Source organism: Oreochromis aureus, linkage group 19, assembly GCF_013358895.1.
Source record: "Oreochromis aureus strain Israel breed Guangdong linkage group 19, ZZ_aureus, whole genome shotgun sequence".
Classification (NCBI taxonomy): domain Eukaryota; kingdom Metazoa; phylum Chordata; class Actinopteri; order Cichliformes; family Cichlidae; genus Oreochromis; species Oreochromis aureus.
This window is the reverse complement of record NC_052960.1, coordinates 21,580,134-21,599,659: the sequence shown is the minus strand read 5'-3', so window position 1 is coordinate 21,599,659 and position 19,526 is coordinate 21,580,134. Positions and strand designations below refer to the sequence as shown.

Here is a 19,526-nt window from a genome sequence, read left to right as displayed (position 1 = left end):
ACTAATGGATAACATGGAGCATTCCATGTGAACCACATGTGGCACTTGACATCTGGCTCATAATGTGAAGCGCTTTCAGAAGTCAGAATCTTCTGCCCGTCGGCTGTCTAAGCTGCCAAGCAGTCTTTAAAACATGGATATCTGACCCATATGCTCTTCTGAGGGCGAAAGTGTGGCTGAGTTATTTAACAATTTTAACAACAATAATATGTTTCCACCTACAGTCATGTGAAAAAGAACGTTTCAAACTCAGTACACCATTACTGCTTTCATAGGAATTAAGGGCTAAGTAACAGCCAGGTGTTGCTAATCAAATTCACTTAACTGATCATCAGCAAATGTGAGTACCTCTATATAAGATGATGTTTTTACTGTTTGCTGGTCTGTAGTATTCATGTATGTGTTATCATAGTGCCACAGTCTTTACAAGTGGACATTACAGCAAACCCACCCCACCCCCAAAGCTACATCTCAGATTCTACAGGCCTCAGTTTGCATGTGAAACATTAAAGGTTGTGCCAGTACTCTTAGAAAAAGATTGGACAAGCATGAGTTGTTTGCCAGGGTTGCGAGGAAAGCCTCTGTTTGCTAAAAATAGCACGGCAGCACGGCTTAGGTTTGCAAAACTGCATCTGAACAAACCCCAGTACTTCTGGAGCAATCTGTCCTCAATGCACAGTGCCACAAACCAAAAACAGCATAACAGCGCAAACCTCCTCATACTCACTGTCAAGCATGGCGGTGGAGGAGTGCTGATTACAGCTTGTTTTGTGGACATGGGCACCTTTGGTGTTATCGAGTCAACCATAGAGTCAAATATGAGGCCATCTGTCCAACAGATTAAACTAGGCCCAAACTGGATCATGCAACAGGACAATGACCCCAAACAAAGAAGCAAATCTACAACAGAAAGGCTGAAAAAGAAAAAGAATCAAGGTGTTGCAAAAGCCTGATCAAAGTCAGAACCTCAATCCAACTAAAATGCTGTAATGGGACCTTAAAAGAGCTGAGATTAAACAACTACATGGAAACTTTAATGAACTGAAGCAACAGTTTAAAGAAAAGTGGAACAATATTCCTCCACAATGATGTGACAGACTGATAAAGTCACACAGAAACAAATACTTCAAGTTCTTGTTGCTAAAGGCGATTCTCCAAACTCATGGATTAAAGTACTGTATGTACAGGGCTGCATAGAGTCCTGTGAAAGCTCTTTTTTACAGGACTGTATAATATCGAAAAAGAAACTATTTATTTAAACATGAAGGGATTGTATTAAAAGGTCATTATAAGAATTCTAAGTAAGTTTTATTATATGTAGAAAGCAGATCAACGTGTTGGTAGAGGAGGCAGCTGATGAGATCATCTCCTCCGACTGTGCTCTTGCACAAGGCCTCTGAGACACAAAGGGTAAGTACAAAGAAACTTGAAAAAGAGACTCATTCTACAGCATATGTTGCATGTTAGGGCTTCTTGTCGGCCTACCTTGCTGTCTGCGCCTCTGGCAGTGTCGTCTTCCTCTTCATCTATTTCTCGGAGGAGCTCAGCCAGACGCCTTTTCTCTGCCTGGGTCAAAAGCACTTCACCTCCTTCGCCATTTACAAGCTATTGCATTACACAACATTTGTGAAAGAAACTGAAAATCATTATTTGCCCGGCATTTCTTTTCTTTTTAGTGGTGTCCTGTTATGTATAAATTATGGGGTTTTTTTGTTGTTTTTTTAACAAGAGACCAAATATTTTCCTCAGTGGAAAAACCAACAGTGGAGAGACTCACTTTAAGTCATGCGATATAGCCAAGCATTCCATTTGGCCCAGTGTGAACTTTGACATACCTCAATGTTTTTCTTGACAAAGTCCTTGTGTTTATTCATGCCTTTGGAATCTCCAGAGTGGCTGCTTTCAAATTGGTCTTCCCTAGTGTCTTCATAATCTCCTTCAAATGATCTGGTCAAGCTGTCTGGCCTCTTTCTACCTGTCAAGAAGAAGTATGCAATGTATTTCTGAGGATAAATATTGAAATAGTAAGCCAAGACACTAATAACCAGTTAAATCTGATAATGTTATTTTACAAATGTGGTTCTGTGATCCTATTGACATGAGTTTCCAGCTGCTCAAATCAGAGTGATCAGAGTAAAATATACAAATATAAGTAGTTTGTAAAGAATTCTTACAAGGTGGCATAGCGGGCAGGAGGACCATCTACTGACTACATCTAGGCCTCTATGATAACAAGCAGCTAATCTGCCTAAGTATCTTTGAATGGAGCAATTAGCATTGAATTCCTGGACTGCTGTTTTGGGGAGGGGTTTATTTCTTAGGGAATCAATATCATAAAAAAAGTCACATGATCCCGAAGAGAAAAATGCTTATGAGTCACACAGGACAAGTTGCTATACATTCACTTCTTGGAAATATTTCCTTTAGCACATTAATGTCTGCAGCAGGCTGAAGTGAAGCGAAGAATCAAATGCTCAAGTTCCCCGAGCCTGTGGCGCCATCGTGTGCACAATTTTGGAAGCACAAATAAGAACATGTATTTTCTGTTGCAGTCTTAGCACAAGCTCACTTGGCTCCAAGTGCTGGTTGTTTCCATTCTGTTCATGTTCAGGAATCTGAGTGTCAAACACAGGTATAACGTTGTTGTCCTCATCTGTTCCTAGAGGATGATAAGAAAGTCATTATCAGTGACTCAGTGATGATATGAACTGCAAGTTACCCACACACTTGTTGCTGTTCTGAATATTACCTTCGGGTGCTTCCAAAGCCAAAAACAACCTTGTGTTCAAAGCTTCCTGATCACATCCAGAGTGACCTTCAGGTTTATTCTGCTGCAGAACAATAAACAGTATAAAATCACATATAGGTGATTTTTATCTTTTAGATTGTTTTAGTTTAACACTCAGGGCCGTGGAAGTATTGCGATTTCAAATTCCTGTGTATGAGCTGTACATATGGTTTTTAAAAATCAAGTTGACTTTGACTTCTGACTTTGAGGTGATAAGAATGAATATATTTTAGTTTTAAAACAGTCAAATAAACTGATCAAGGAAGGAGAATGGATACAAAGGTGTGTCTACCTTGAACTCTTGCCAGAGTTTTGCTTGAAATTCCTTTCTTTGTCGCCGGACTTCTTTTAGTTTGAAGATTTTTGCAGACAGTATGTCATCGAGTCTTTTCATTTCTTCAATAGCTCTCTGCAGGTTAAAATGTCCATTCTCTCCCTCGGAAGCATCAGCGTGAAACTGATCTACGTGAAGTGCAAATATTTTTGTAACAAAGTGAGTGAACGTCAATAAAAGTGGACCATTCTTCAACCACACAGCACACTGTGTGGAATTGTTACCTTTGCCAGGACATGTGGCTGATGAGTGGACTGTAGTCTCTTCAGAGCTGTTCGGAATCTACAGGAAATTGTAGTCTAAAGTTACGAGACGCACACCAGTTGTGTGCGATATGTAATGCTAATGTGTCGTGTTTATTTAATTACCTGAGCATCAGGAGCATCGCTGGGCAAAACAACAAGGGAAAATGGAGCTGTAGGACAAATTCTGTCACTTTGAGGTAATGATACGCTGGACACGCGGGTAGCTGTCTGCTCGCTCGACGCAGGTCGGGAAATGTCATCTAAAGTGCCTCTGGTGATTTCCATAATGTGTGTTTTTTTTTTTTTGTTGTTGCAGTCCTTCAATGCTAAAGTTACAAGGGTGTATTTGTAACCATTAAATAACTAACTACAGTCAAAGACTTTTCCGCTAAATGTTTGGTAACTAAGGACGCAATCACCTCTGATGGGGTAGCTATGGACATTTGTTACTATGGCTACTGAACGAAATCGAGGCGGCTCAGCTGACGCTTCAATCAATGCGGCTAGCTAGCGTAGCGGGTCAAGCTTGGAGCTAGCTGGCGCTTAGCTGGGGCGGTAACGCTCGGCGCGTTAAATCATATATTTTGTTGTTTCTGCTGTAGAATTAAATTCTTTCGGCGTAGCTGGAATATCGCTTATTCATGTCTGCTCTGTGAGGGTGCGACGGTGGAGGTTTCGAGGCCGTGTTTTAGTGGTGAGTAACGTTTAATAGTGAGCCATTTCTGTCTATTTAGCATTAGCAAGCTAAAACGGTAAATATTGAACTACAGTAACAATGAAATCAGATGATATACTTTGTCGGATAATACATTTTCATTGGCTATAGCACACGTGGTAGCCACTTATCAACATTTTATACTATTTGTGTAAAAATGGCATCTTTTGTCCGGGCCTTGTGTCCTGTAACGTTATTAAAGGGAGCTGCGAATGCTAAAAACGAAACAGTGAAAATGGGTGTGTAATCGCTGAGACGGAACCACCGTAGTTATATTTCATCTGTCGTATGTATTTAGATGAAGCAATTGCTTCTTAAATAGTGTATATTTAACGTATGAGAGCGATTGTTTGGTTTTGCTCTCTGTTTAATGCTCTTCTGCCAGATGCTAATACCAATATCTTTACAGTGCTGTCATTGTAGCACTTCCCCATAATCACACCCATTTCGCTGGCAGCTGCCCAAGCTCTGCAGTGTACCTGCACCAAGCAGGTGTCAGTATATAGAGGCTGTGGAGGATAACCTTTAAAGCATTGTGTATCGACAGTTTTTTAATAATGTTATTTTCTGATTCTGCCAGGTTGAGTTGACTCTGAAGGGGAAGATGTGCAATGGAATGACAGAGTCAATATCAAAAGCCCTTTGGGCCCACACCTCAGCCACTAAACGGTCCTTCCTGTTGCTGCTGTTTCTGACTGTAGTGTCCACTGGGCAGGGGTCAGGTATGGGACAGAATTTATTATGTTCACATCTTTTCTCACAATAGACTTATTAAATTAGCTTTATCATGACACAGATTGAATGGGTGAATATTAGAAGTCAGTAGCCCTACTCCATCTACTACACAGTAGATGTCATCAGATGTATTATGTTGTAGCCCTAATAAAGCATCTCTGTGTAGCATACCTATTAACTCAAGCTCAACTACATAATTATTAAACTTAAATTTGTAGTTCAACTCTGAGTTGTTAGGCAATTTGAAGAATTTGCATTGGAAACATTAAAAAGGCTCTGTATACTCTTCTTAAATCAAAGAGGCTATGGCTATCGTTCAGCCATGTCTGAGACCGGGAGGGAAAAAATACAAAGCTGTGTCAAAAATGTCACAAACAAAGGACAAAATCAATTATCCCTCAGACGAAAGTGTTATCAAACCATGATGGCAATAAATAAAATAATAATTTGGTTTCATATTTATCAGCACTGAAGAGGATCACCACAAGTTTCACCTGGGAAACACCAAGGATGCAATCAATTAATTACCTCTAACGTCTGCATGTACATGGCTAATTAAAAAGCAGCCATGATGTCTGTACACCTTTCAGTTTCATGGTGAGGTTTATAAATAAAAATGGATCATATAGACTGATGTTATTATATATTTGATAATTGTTAATTAACAAACATGTTGATTAAATTTTGAATGTCTTAAAAAGTTTAAACTGATTTTGGTGAGCCACTGACCTTTCCTAATTTGCCTCTCTTGCACCAAAATCTTCTATTTACACACAGTATTGTGGTATTTTCTATAGCAGGGTGATTGTCATGACACATTCATTTTCTGGAAAGCTGAGATTAGTCAGTCTCTTGGAACAAAAGCCTTTGTGCTCTACACTTATAAGGTCCTACTCTAGCAATAAGACTTTTAGAATATTGGTTTTGGTGCAGTTTAATGTTTTTATTCTGTGGGGTATAATGAATATATAAAAACATATTTGTTAAAAAAGTCTTTATCATTAGGAAGTACTTTTTAATAGTGTTCAGGATTACCAGTGAGTCATACAGGAATAATTCAGTTTGTTTTGTAACATTTGGCTCCCTCTTTTGTAATATGTCCATCTGTTTCTTTTGTTAATCCCGAGAAAATAGTTTTCATGTGATCAGCTTGAATCAGATTTGTCAGATCAACTGTGTCTGATGAAAGCGGCCAAAATGGTCAAAAATGATGATGTTGCATGAATGTTTTTCACACTGTCTTAACTAAAAACTGATAAACTTGAGTGCTGATGTTGAACTGCAGAACTGTTGTTATTGATAATACTGAGTTGACGTTATAATTAGGTTTGCCATGAGTGATTCTGTCTACATTGATACTGGCTGAAATATCAGTCTAAACTCTTTGTTGCCTTTTTTCAGGAGCAGTGTTAAAGAAATTCTTCTGTGTTCTTCCTCCCTTTCCAGGATGCGTGAGGCCGTACATGGTTCAGAACAGCTGGGTGAACCTCACAGAAACCAACAGGGGCTCATTCCCTGTGGGCACAGTTTTGCAGTACAGCTGTGACCCCGGGTACCTCCCAGATGGACCCAACATCCTCACCTGCACCGCAGTGGGACGATGGTCCTCTGAACCTCCGCGCTGTATCCGCAGTGGTGGTAAGATATTCTCTCCACTGCTGTCTTTCTTTATGATCTGTAAAATAGCCTTAGCCCTTTTTTTTTAACTTTCAGTTCTTTTCAAGTTTTAATTATGTTGCACTTTGCTGTCTAATATTTTTCAGCCAGTTTTTCTAATGCATAAGTACTTTTAAAGATAATTTTTTTTTGTTTTTCTTTTTTCTCCTCTCATTAGCATGCCTCCCCCTCTCTAAACCGGACAACGGGGGCTACACCTGCCACCCATCTCCTTGTCGACTGTTCGCCCATGGCACTGTGATTGAGTTCTTCTGTAATGAGGGCTTCATGCTCAGCGGAGACTATAACTACCTGACATGCCAAGATGGAGAATGGGACGGCCCCATGGAAATCAGCTGTGTAAGCCAAGGTTGGTCAGTCCTTAGATTGATCCCATCTCTTCAAAGTTTAACACATTGCTTAAACATGAGCGTGCAGCAAATTAATGCCAGGGAGATTTGGATTTGTGGAGATGTTCTGGTTATCATATGCACGTTTAGCCCTGCAATTAAAAAAAATCTTCGACAGACATAATTTCAAATTAATTGTGTTTATTCAAATATATTTATTTTCTCTTGATCTGTTACAATGTCTTGTAAAGCATTTTGTGTTTGTATTTAATAATAAAAATGTAATGAATAACATAAATTACCTGTGCCGCCACCACCTTTAGGGTGTATAAGACCTTCCATGGTGCAACATGGCTCAGCAAATCTGACAGACAGCAACAGGAGCTTATTCCCTGTGGGCACAGTACTACATTATGGCTGTGATCCTGGTTACCTGCCAGCTGGACCCACCAGCCTCACCTGCACCAAACTGGGAGACTGGTCCTCTGAACCTCCTCGCTGCATACGCAGTGATGGTAAAGACAAACCTCCTCTCAATTCTTAATTTGCCTAACTCTTAGTTGCATTGTATCCTTAAATGAAAACAAATTAAGTTTTTTATTATTCCAGATAGACATAACACATCTTACTGTTTCTATACATTCATTGGATTTCTTTCTTTTTCACGGACAGTTTGCCAGCCTCCATATCAGCCAAAAAATGGTAGCTACACCTGCCACCCCTCTCCATGCAAAAGATTTTCTCATGGCACTGTGATTGAGTATTTCTGTGATGACGGCTATATTCTGAAGGGAGAATATAAATTCATCACTTGTCAGTATGGGAAATGGGACACTGTAATGCCAGTCAGCTGCCTCGTTGAGCAAGGTAAAATGGGATTCGCTGATACATCAATTCACACTGTATCAAAGGGCTTTTCATATCTGTTATAGCTATTTTATTCTTTCATCTATTTTTATAGTTAAGAAAATGTTTTATGAACAAAGCCTGTAGTTATAGCTGGAGTTGAGCTGTTTTCAGCTATCAACTGTATTTTCCTTATCGTCTCCTTTTTAAGGTTGTAGAAGACCCTCGATGGTGCAGCATGGCTCAGCCAATCTGACAGAAACCAATAGGAGCTTCTTCCCAGTTGGCACAGTACTACAGTACACCTGCAATCCAGGTTACCTCCTGGATGGACCCAGAACTGTCACCTGCACCACACTGGGACACTGGTCCTCTGAGTCTCCTCGCTGCATACATAGTGATGGTAATTTTCTTGTTACATACAACACTATTGACATGTTAATGCTAGGTGTAAGATAAGAATTGTTGTCAAAATCATTTGTTTACCACCTTTAACAACAAGCAATTTATAAATAATGGGAATAAAGTGTCTCTATCCTGCTAGATCTTAACTCTTTTCAGTGTTTATAGTGATGGTTTGCCCATTTTATCTCAATATAATAGTTATTTCAGAATTCCGTTTGATTTTGCTGTTCTGTAATCCTATTACTCATTTATTATTTCTACCCTTAACAGTATGCCAGCCTCCATATCAGCCAGAGAACGGAGGCTTCACCTGCCACCCCTTCCCATGCCAAAGACTTTCTCATGGCACTGTGATTGAGTATTTCTGCAATGAAGGATACATTCTCAAGGGAGAGTATAAATATCTTACCTGTCAGTATGGGGAGTGGGACAGCCAAATGAAGCTAAGCTGCATCATGAAGCAAGGTGAAGATAAGAAAATGGATTTCAGCTAATAATTAAAAAAAAATCTGCACTGATAACCATATAACTGCTTGTCTGTCCCACAGACCACAGTCCGGCTTTGCCAGTGGGGATGCCAACTTTATCCATAGTGGCATCCACAGCTAGTTCGGTGGCTTTTATCCTGCTTCTGGTGGTGCTGTTTGTGCTTCTTCAGCCAAAACTTAAGTCTCTCCATCGGTAAGTCTGCCCAAAAATTCCCCTGAATTTGACCACGAACAAAGGGTGCAGAGTATGGAAACTAGACAAAAATGTAACTGTGTTCTTGTCCTCTACACCTAGACGCGATCAGGGCGTGTCAGGACAGCCTGTGTCAATCATGGTGGAGGGAGTGCAGGTGACTCTACCTTCATATGAGGAAGCCGTGAGCAGCAGTGGAGCTTCTGCTCTCAGTTCAGAATCTCGAGTTCAGATAGTGCTGTCGGAGGGTCAGCATGCTACAGCGCCAGAGGCTGGCCCCTCTAGGCCTTCTTCCCTCAAGCAGCAGCAGCAGCAGTCTGAGATGGCTGTGGTCCATCCCGTCCCACCGTCTTCATCCTCTTCATCTCCCTCTTCCTCTACCTGGGCTTTGGAGCACGCAGGTGCTGCAGCAGGCACCTCTTCATCACAAAGAAGGCCGTCTGGAGGAAGCGACCACCATAGCCTGTCTCTCGACTCTGAGATGGACTACTCTGATGGTGAAGCTAAATTTATTTTGATGTCTTTCTATTTATTTAAAACACTTCTTAAATTTTGTAATAATCAAACTTGTCTTTCCTTCACAGATATTCCATTGCTGAAGGAGGCTTGAAACATGCTGCAGCCTTTGGACTTACCCAAAACAGCCAGCTTTGCGACTAACCTGTAATGATGAGCAGGAGTTTCTCACCACAGCTGTCAATATAAATAAACTCAACTACAGAGGCCCCGAGGGAAGCTGTGGGTCACTCAGAAGAGTTCATCTGGCCATCCCAAAGGAGAAGACAGAAAGGATTCACATGTACATACATGCTTACAGTTTCATGACATTTCACGCACTATGTATGTATGTCTAATATCTAAAACTCAGTTTGAAAATGTTGAACAAAGCAGAAAGGAGCAGGCACTTCTGAGGGAGTTTATATTCAGTTCTGTTGGGGTAAAATGTCTTATGTGTTTCAGTTGACTGGGCAAAGCCGCAAACTCATCTTAGGAGCTACAAAGTAATTTGTGTCTTATTTGCCGTTTCTTTTCTTTAACCACTCGTCACACCATTCATGAAACATGGTCGCAATGATAAATAAAGGCTAGTCAAATAAATTGCTGTCCATGTTATGTAAGCTCACAGCATCATCTTGAAAGATTTTCTGATTAATCATAACTTACATTTTTGAGTCTCATTGTATATTATAAAATTCTTTGTCCCCCCTCCTTCCCCAAGAGTTCACACTGCTGAATTCAGGGTGTACATTCAACATACTTCATTCCTCCAAATATATTCTCCTCTTAATACTCATCCCCTTCCCCCCAATGCCTTAGCTTTCCACTTCTATGCACAGGTATCTATAATTTGTGAAATTTTAAAAATGAATGTCAGTAAAATGCCTCCACTGCTTAGTGACATTATATGTGGCTTTGCCAGACACATTACTTGTACACAGGTAAATATTTTGTTATTAATTTATTCAGGCTGCTTGGGAATTCCTGTTTTGGTTCTAAATGGGAAGTTAAAAGGTGTATTTAATTTATTTGTGCCCAAAACGCTGTTGATCAGCCATGGCTTCTTTTTGCTTTTGTTTTTTTTTTTTTTTCCCTCTACAGCTCATGGAAACCTTAAAAAGTAGATATTTTTACTTTGCAGCTTCACTTTGAAATCTACTGCAGGCACGTTATATGTGACACTGTAAATGTCGTTGGGAAGATCCAACGCAAAAAAAAAAAAAATAAGTGTACAGATAGTGTAATGTTAAGTGTTCACTTTGTTTGACGGTCCATTGAGTTTACCTTGGGATTGATGAATGGATTTTATTTTTTTTGTGTGAAAATGGTATTTTAATATATGTAAAAAAACAAAAGATTTAAGTTTCCTCTGTATATATCCCACACTCATTTTAATTAAATATAATTTGAGGTGTTACAGTTGGCCGTTTGACAGTTTTGTCATTGTCGCATATGAGATACATCTGAGTGAAAAGAGCAGATGACACTTTAATAATCGCTATAAAGAGAAACCACCCCCCCCACACCCACACACACCCACCCACACACACCCACGGGACGGTTGCAAATCCTTCCACAGTCCTTCCTTCAGTGTCACAGCCCTGATCTTTGAACAGGCAGATGACATTTATAAAGTAAGGGCACTGGGTGGCTTTATTCTCTACGTACGAATCGGTTCCTTGTACCCGTCGCCAGCGCTGGGATATCATCATTGATGCTCTCATGGTCGCCTCGCCTCTTTATCTTGAGGATCAACAATCTGGTCTTCCTGTTTTTCTGTATCTGTGTATTAAAGGGGAAACAATATTTAGTTTGACCTCATTTTCAACAGATCAGAACATCAGTGTGTGGGGTGAGTGCATCTGCTCCGACCCTTTGGAACTTTGCTGCTGAAAAACATGCAGGCAGCTGTCACACTTACCCTCAGCTGGTGGCTTGACTCTTTGATAACATCTGAAGCCCAGAGCGAAGAGAAAGACCTCAGCGCACTGGAATGTGATATATAACAGAGGGAAGAGAAACATGGGCCCAATAACCTCAAGAGGAAAGGCCACCTTTAGGATGGCAACGCACAGCTGGATGTTTTGACATCCAGTCTCCATGGAGATGGTCCTGCTGCATCTAAAAATAGGTGAAGCAGTTTTCTTTATTAGCTTTTGAGACTACATATTTTAAATTTCAGAGCTGAATCCTCCTCTGCTGTAAAATATATGTTCTACTGAACATCTCACTCATATGCAAATTGTTTATGTTTATTATTTATGTGAGTGAACACAAATCTGAGCAGAAATTAGTTAGTAATTAGAACACAAGTAGTTTTGGCAAAGTGTAAAAAATGTGGTTATGATTGGTTTTTGCAGTTGCATCCATGTGTGAAGTAGTTTTTTATTGATATGTTTAGATGAGGTGAAGCTAATGTTAATTTATCTATGTGCTGTTGGTTAAAGATTTCTAAAAATGTAATCATTAAATATTTCCTAAACAGTATTTTTTGCATCTATACACATTTTTCTTTTGAATAGCAACATAACATACTTGTATTAACATACTTTACAGTCCTCCAGTGCTATAGGACATGGAGGCCATATTATTAGGTACGCATGTTCAATGCAAATAGCATTGAATGTAGACATGGTCAAGAGAACCTGCTGAAAATCAAGCTGAGCATCAGAACGATGAAGAAAGGTGCCTTTAAATGTGGTGTGGTTGCTGGTGCCAGTTAGGCTGGTCTTAGTATTTCTAAGACTGCTGATCGACTGGTTTCAATACACCCAACTGCAGGGTTTGCAGACAAAATATCCTGCCAATAAAATGCCTCGTGGATGCTCCAAGCTGATAGGAAGACAACAGTGACCTTCTGGCCCCACCAATTGAACCTTGAAGCAGATGGGCTACAGCAACAAAAAAACTACACCGGGTGCCTCTGTCTGCTACGACAAGGACACTGAGACTACATTTTGCACAGGTGCATGAACTGAACAATATAAGATTGGTAACGCAACGCCTCGTCTGATAAGTCTTGACTTCTGCTGTGGCAGTTGGATGGCAGTATCACAATTGATGTAAACAACGTGAAAGCATGGATCCATCCGGCCTTGTATCAATGTTTCAGACTGCTAGTGATGGTGTAAGGGATATTTTCTTGGCCTTTTTCTTTGGGCCTCATGGTATCAACTGAGCATCATTTAAATGCCATGGCCTTCCTAAGCATTGGTGCTGGCCATGTCCATCCATTTATGACCACTGTGTATCCATCTTTTGCTGGCTGCTTTCAGCAGGACGACACACCATGAGAACCTTTCAGTTCAGTAGCAGGCTTACACTTGTGGTGCCATTTCCCCACCAAAAATATTATTTTAAATTGCAAAAATAAATCCTGCTTACAGTGGCAATTCATGAAATAAAATATTTAAAAAGTTGTGCTTTCTCTTTGAAACTGCATTGCAGCAGTAGTTCTAGTAAGGGTTTACACATCAACTGCCTTATTTCCTCTTGCATAAACAGTGCAAGAACACGGACTATTGTTCAAGAGCAGTGCAGTGTGAGAAACAGAATATACTGCAGAGAGCCTCTGTTTAGATTTAACATGAAGTATAAACTTTAGGCACAACCTTGGACCTGCTTGTTTTAGAGTCAAGGAGAACACTTAGTGTGCATTCACTTACTGTGGACTGAGTCTGCATAAGACAGACATGACATATCCCAGCGTAAAGCCAATCAGGGGCATCAGTGAAGCCGCAATAAGAGCATCGGGCATGAGGATCATCCATATTACATTTTTGACAATATGGAAGGACAGGGTGCAAATAATGATGCTGGAGATGATCAAAATACTGAGACCAACCTGATGAAGAGAAAACAGATTACAATAGTCAAGAACTGGTTTTGATTAGGAGTGAAAAACTAAAGCCTTCTTGTTTTACAAACTCTGCTGGTAACGTAAGCCACAAATTACCCAAACTCCGTGCAATAAATCAGCTCTGGTAAACACAACTTTTGTTCCCAACAGGCCTTTTCCACGGAAGATATTTCATGCCACAGTGTAAAACCACAGGTGAAAATAATAAACTGACTTTTTTTTTTGCTGGGTCAATTTCAAAGTCCTGAAACTGGAAACAATTTTTTAGCAATTTATAAGAACTGCTCTTATAAATCTGAACATCTGCTGTGAAACCTGCTTAAATCTAGTCACGCGATGGCATGTGTCTGAGTGTGGGAGTCTCACTTTTTTGACGATCACTGCGGCGTTTGGTTTGAAGTGATTAATAGCGATGCCAAAAGCACAAGGCACCAGGGTGAAAGCAAGAGTGGTGAGGATGCCGGCATATGGCACAGCATTTTCCAATCCAGTGAAGCCTTGAGAGAAGACATACAGCAGCAAAGGCATCAGACCCAGCGCTGCAATGTTGGAGCAAGTGGTCATCACAATGCTGGGAAGGCAATTAAGTGAAGAAGGAAAATCATTGCACTGGTGTGCAAGTATCTCACTGCATTATTTACTTTAAAAGCAGTGCAATTACTGCAAACAGGAGCATCAGCTTACCTGAGGTTCATGTCGCCTTTCACAACAAGAGAAAAAATGTTTGATAAGGTTCCCCCGGGACAGCACCCACAGATAAGCACCGTCACCACCTTTATGGGCTCCATCTGCAGGATTTTGGCGAGACTGAAAGCGGTGATGGGCATGATGCAGAACTGGGACAGCAGGGCAATGGCTACTCCTTTTGGCTTGAAGAGATAGGCCTTAATTTTGAAAATCTCCATTGTGCAGCCCAGGGATATCATGGTGATAAAAAGGTTGAGGACAGTCAGTATATTGACTGTCTTGTTCATTGGTCCCTGCATGTTCAGGATGGCCAGGGTAACATTGTCAGATGCATTCGCTTCATTAAAAAGGCTCCCGCCGTGAACTTCTGTCAGGTTCATCGTAGCACTTGCACCAGCACTGAGATTTTACTGAGATTCGGCTTTCACCTGTCACATGAAAGAAGAGGAAATGCAAACATGTTAAAGACATTAACATTTCAGAATTAAAGGTCAACAATATGTCTGTAAGCACAATAGCTCAAGAAGTTTTGAATGAATTCTGATAAAACTTTGTAGGGGTGCAGAGCGGGGTGTTAAGGTTGGCTGTGTGGCAGGCAGGCAAGGAGGAGTGGTGGACCCAAAATGCAGGACTCAGACTCAAGGGATGAACTCAAAATACTCAGCTTTATTTGCTGGCACGGGAAAACGAGCATACAAAGCAAACTCACAGGAAACACAGGGAGATCCACACAGCATGAGGGACGACGTGACACTGACTCAAAGAAACACAGGGTTTAAGTACACTGGGAAGTAACGAGGGGAATGAGACACAGGAGGAGGGCACAGCTGGGAGAAATCAGAACTAACGAGACAAGGAAGCAAAGCAGGACACATTCACATAAGACCCGGACCTTCAAAGTAAAACAGGAAGTAACACAGACTGAACTTACAGACACAGACTCACAGGCAAGCACTACAGAGGGAACAGAGAGGTGGGAACAGGGCAGACACAGACACTGACTGGACACGAGGATATAGCGGACAGGGGAGACAGCAACTAAGGATTACACAGAGACAAACCATAAGACATGACTCTAACAAAAACCCAAAGACAAGAAATTATAAATAATATAATAAACCCAAAAACCCTGGGTCAACGACCCAGGCATCCTAACACGGGGTCATGTTAGCGACACATTAAAATTTGGCTTACATCCACCAAGGTCTTCAAGGTCAACTGAGCGATTTACTGGTTAAAAAATTGACAGCAGGTCTTATAACTTAAAAATTTTGATTCTTACAAGTGAACTGTGTATCATCAGCATACAGAAAGTACCATATAAAGATTTAAAGTATCATGTCACATCTGACCTCTGACCTCTCCTTCAAGGTCAATAGATTGATCTGAAGGTCAAAGTGCAACATAAAACTATTTGAAACATTGTTTCTTCTTCCTTTTTTTATTTTTTGGGAAAACAAACTGTTATCACTTGATACTTATTAGTAACCATTTGATGAATTGTAGTAAACAATGCTATGCATGTATATCTATACCCACATAGATTTTTAAAAAGTGTTATACTGTTCTCAGAATTAGGTCATGTATATTAAAAATTGGTTTTAACATGGAAAAAAACAAACGCCTGCTCTCTGCACTTTTTTGAAATAGTGCTTTACTAGTTTAAAAATAACAAGAAACCAAAAAGTATCTAAAAAATCTCAGACAGTGAGCTGCCTCGCTGGAGGTGTGCGCTCTCGGAGTGCTTCTTGTTTAGCTTTACCTTATCTAATGCCATTGACCTGACCAATCTGTCAAAATGTGCTAATCCGTTTGAAGTGCATGGTTGCAAGTTCCAATCCCTTTGCCTGTGCATCGCAAAGTAGTCAAGTCCTGCAGAAAAAGAAAGGAGCAGCTCCTTCTCCTTTTTTCTTTGTAAATAGCTGCCTACTGTAGTGACCCCTGCAAATAAGGGAGAAACCAGGAGTAACTAAGTGGTTGAAGATAAATCCTTGAGACTAGAGCTTCTCTCCAAAGGTTTGCTTGGTGTGCACAAAGAGGATTCAACCAAATTCTTCAAACCTCTTTGTTGTCATCCGTCCATGTAAAGTATCTTATGTTGTCTAGTATCTAGTAGTAACTGATACTTAATATTCATGGCATGCTCTCTGCAGGGAGAAAAACAAGCCATTAATTAAAAAGAAAATGTGGGCAGTGTGTGGTGTTAAACTGGAAGTTTTCAGTTCTGTGAAAAAAGAAAGCACATGTTGCAGTGCTATCTTTACTCGAGGTCCTGTTTATATTTGTTTGCATTGTGCTTTTAGTGCACTCTTTAAATTTTTAACTGGAGTTATCAGAATGTGCATAATATATGACAAGAAAGCCTCTTTATCCCTCTTTATTTATTGAAGGTGCCGTAACATTCAAGATTTTTAGCAGTCTACGTTCTCATTCGAAACAAACTCCAGTTCCAAGCAGAGTAAACTTTTACACAACACAGCACAGTCCAACACTGAAACACGGGAATCGGTGCCAGTCTTTCCCTTTTCAAATAAATGACAGGTGAATAAAAACAGCACTTTCTTACCTTCATTTCAGGCACTGGCAGCAGCTTTTACTCACTCACACACTTGTGTCCAGCTAGCCTTGTGTGGTCCAAGTGCTTTTGTCAGTGCTTGCCCCCCCCTCCCAGTGCCAACCTTGTCCTCCCTTATTTATCACATGATCTCAGGAAAAACACGATGGTAGGTGGCTGACACTGGAATCCAGAAATCTGTGATTCGTGTAGCGCAAAGATTTCCCCTCAGTCAGGCTTTTATGTGAAGTTATCCTCTTCGCCCCTCGCTCCTCTTTTTTAGGAGACTGTTGGAAACTTGGCATTTGTGGGGCACGATGATGTGAAAGGAATGCAATGATCTGTTTATAAAGGCAAAGGGGCACTTTTATTCATTCATCCTTGCTTTCATTTAAACAGACGTGCAATTAATATTGTGCAACGAGGCAGAACACTGAGGTTACTTGGCAAAGTTATCACTCTTTGTGTCAGCACATGTTATCAGTGTGCTTTTTAGACAGAACACAAATGTTGTCTAAATCTGTAAAATGTGACCCAGATTGTCCATTGTACCCCATGTGCACCCGTTTCACTGCGTTCCTTGCCGGGACCTGTCTGTGTAGGTTCTCAGTCATGCAGGACACAGTAATCCAGTGGTTCCCAAACTTTTTTTGCCAGGCCCCCCTTTTTTACAAGAAAAATGTTCGCGCCCCCCCACCACCTAACCCCCCCGCCCCCGCACAAACACATCCTCCAAACACACACACCCATATTTTGCTCCATTGCGGTTTATTTCACACCTCAAACATTTAGTAAACAATTAAGCAAATACAAGTAAAAGTAAAATATACTACTAACTCTTTTACGCTGCGTCCACACCTACACGGGTATTTTTGAAAACTCAGCTGTTTCTATGCGTTTGGGCTTTTCGTCAACACGTAAACAGCGTTGCGATTCACCGAAAACGGAGATTATTTAAAACTCCTTTTTTGCGTTTACGTGTGGACGAGGATTACAGAGTTCATCACGCAACGTCAAAGGCATGTGCCTTTTTTCACGTCACGCTGTGCGCCACGTTATTGTTTACATGAGATGAATTGCAGAATGGCAGATAGAGACAAAATAATGTTAATCTGACTATCTGCAGGTTTTACACGCTTACATACACACACACAGTTACTGTCCCTGCATTCAGAAAGGCAGAGGCGTCACGGTGTAATTATTTTACGTGTAGTTGTTTTTTTCCTGTGTAATAATATTCAACATTGCTATCAATACATTTTTCAAAAAATGCCTCTCTGTGCAAAATGGGTTTAAACACAAAAACAGCTGTGGGATACTGTTTGTCCGTGATTTGAACCGGGGGAACAAATTACGGCAGGATCAGCCTGATATTATTTGTATCCCACTGTAACTTTACTGCATAAAGAGCTAACATCATGTTAGCTCTTGATTTTTAGTTCACAAACACTTCTTGTAATAATTCAACTACTCCTGACATTTAATGTCAGGAGTAGTTAGTTATTACAAGAAGTGTTTGTGACAAACAGTATCCCACATTCTTGATTTTTAGTTCACAAACACTTCTTGTAATAACTAACTCAGAGGTTCCCAAAGTGTGGGGCCCGCCCCCTAGGGGGGGCGCAGAGCCATTGCAGGGGGGCGCGGTATGAAAATAAAAATAAAAAAGAGCGCTTGGACACTGTGGACAGGTTTTTGACGGGGCTCCCACACAAACGCAAAGCAGGAGATGAAGCATCGCCAAATATGTTTCCAAACCAACTTCCTTCCAAGCCAAAGACTAGAAAATATGGTGAAGCATATCTTCCCTTTGGCTTCACCTGCACAAGTGCCAAGGTAGGTCTCCCTGCAGAATTAGTTTCCCTGTGTCGGGAGCACGCGCTGTGCTCTCCAACTCACGGACAAACAGTATCCCACATTCTTGATTTTTAGTTCACAAACACTTCTTGTAATAACTAACTACTCCTGACATTGTAGTTAGATACAAGAAGTGTTTGTGAACTAAAAATCAAGAATGTGGGATACTGTTTGGATACTGTTTGTCACAAACACTTCTTGTAATAACTAACTACTCCTGACATTAAATGTCAGGAGTAGTTAGTTATTACAAGAAGTGTTTGTGAACTAAAAATCAAGAGCTAACATGATGTTAGCTCTTTATGCAGTAAAGTTACAGTGGGATACAAATAATATCAGGCTGATCCTGCCGTAATTTGTTCCCCCGGTTCAAATCACGGACAAACAGTATCCCACAGCTGTTTTTGTGTTTAAACCCATTTTGCACAGAGAGGCATTTTTTGAAAAATGTATTGATAGCAATGTTGAACATTATTACACAGGAAAAAAACAACTACACGTAAAATAATTACACCGTGACGCCTCTGCCTTTCTATAGGGAGAGACAGTAACTGCGTGTGTGTATGTAAGCGTGTAAAACCTGAAGATAGTCAGATTAACAGTATTTTGTCTCTATCTGCCATTCTGGAATTCATCTCATGTAAACAATAAGGTGGCGCACAGCGTGACGTGAAAAAAGGCACATGCCTTTGACGTTGCGTGATGAACTCTGTAATCCTCGTCCACACGTAAACGCAAAAAAGGAGTTTTGAATAATCTTCGTTTTCGGTGAATCGCAACACCGTTTACGTGTTGACGAAAGACCCAAACGCATAGAAACAGCTGAGTTTTCAAAAATACCCGTGTAGGTGTGGACGCAGCGTAAAGAGTTAGTAGTATATTTTATTACTACCTATAATTTAATGCCGTTTACTTGTATTGGCTTAATTGTTTACTAAATGTTTGAGGTGTGAAATAAACCGCAATGGAGCAAAATATGGGTGTGTGTGTTTGGAGGATGTGTTTGTGCGGGGGGTTAGGTGGTGGGGGCGCGAACATTTTTCTTGTAAAAAGGGGGCCTGGCAAAAACGTTTGGGAACCACTGAACTAACTACAATGTCAGGAGTAGTTAGTTATTACAAGAAGTGTTTGTGAACTAAAAATCAAGAATGTGGGATACTGTTTGTCCGTGAGTTGGAGAGCACAGCGCTGCTCCCGACGCAGGGAAACTAATTTTGCAGGGGAGACCTACCTTGGCACTTGTGCAGGTGAAGCCAAAGGGAAGATATGCTTCACCATATTTTCCTGTCTTTGGCTTGGAAGGAAGTTGGTTTGGA

General features: G+C 40.6%; 3 protein-coding genes across 8 annotated transcripts in view; 1 reads left to right on the top strand and 2 right to left on the bottom strand.

Annotated features, from left to right (window-relative positions):
• fsip1 (fibrous sheath interacting protein 1) overlaps window positions 1-3,791 on the bottom strand; it is a 29,192-nt gene extending 25,401 nt beyond the window's left edge. The window contains exons 1-7 of one of the 4 annotated variants that reach the window (XM_031742428.2): window positions 3,491-3,791; window positions 3,347-3,404; window positions 3,081-3,250; window positions 2,750-2,828; window positions 2,570-2,659; window positions 1,836-1,975; window positions 1,486-1,605 (exon numbers count right to left, since the gene is read on the bottom strand). In XM_031742428.2, coding sequence (XP_031598288.2) covers window positions 1,486-1,605; window positions 1,836-1,975; window positions 2,570-2,659; window positions 2,750-2,828; window positions 3,081-3,250; window positions 3,347-3,404; window positions 3,491-3,652 — 819 coding nt within the window. In that variant the 5' untranslated portion in view covers window positions 3,653-3,791. Of the gene's footprint in view, window positions 1-1,485; window positions 1,606-1,835; window positions 1,976-2,569; window positions 2,660-2,749; window positions 2,832-3,080; window positions 3,251-3,346; window positions 3,405-3,490 lie in introns of all 4 variants that reach the window. The other 3 variants (XM_039603521.1, XM_039603520.1, XM_039603519.1) reach the window with 3 other exon arrangements.
• On the top strand, window positions 3,432-10,670 carry LOC116322348 (sushi domain-containing protein 4-like). 2 transcript variants are annotated; one of them, XM_039603518.1, is made up of 11 exons: window positions 3,432-3,564; window positions 4,663-4,804; window positions 6,264-6,455; window positions 6,652-6,843; window positions 7,147-7,338; window positions 7,496-7,690; window positions 7,881-8,072; window positions 8,345-8,539; window positions 8,623-8,755; window positions 8,858-9,252; window positions 9,340-10,670. In XM_039603518.1, exons 2-11 carry the CDS (start codon window positions 4,687-4,689, stop codon window positions 9,363-9,365), a joined length of 1,830 nt encoding a protein of 609 aa, XP_039459452.1. In that variant the 5' UTR covers window positions 3,432-3,564; window positions 4,663-4,686; the 3' UTR covers window positions 9,366-10,670. The 2 variants fall into 2 exon arrangements, with proteins under 2 accessions (XP_039459452.1, XP_039459451.1); XM_039603517.1 differs by lacking the exon at window positions 3,432-3,564 and adding an exon at window positions 3,879-4,061.
• LOC116322375 (sodium/bile acid cotransporter-like) lies at window positions 10,207-16,440 on the bottom strand. 2 transcript variants are annotated; one of them, XM_031742417.2, is made up of 6 exons: window positions 16,366-16,440; window positions 13,797-14,227; window positions 13,479-13,683; window positions 12,919-13,097; window positions 11,175-11,374; window positions 10,207-11,035 (listed from the first exon to the last, which is right to left on the bottom strand). In XM_031742417.2, exons 2-6 carry the CDS (start codon window positions 14,177-14,179, stop codon window positions 10,974-10,976), a joined length of 1,029 nt encoding a protein of 342 aa, XP_031598277.2. In that variant the 5' UTR covers window positions 14,180-14,227; window positions 16,366-16,440; the 3' UTR covers window positions 10,207-10,973. The 2 variants fall into 2 exon arrangements, with proteins under 2 accessions (XP_031598277.2, XP_031598276.2); XM_031742416.2 differs by lacking the exon at window positions 16,366-16,440 and adding an exon at window positions 14,509-14,563.
• Window positions 16,441-19,526: the final 3,086 nt, after the last annotated feature.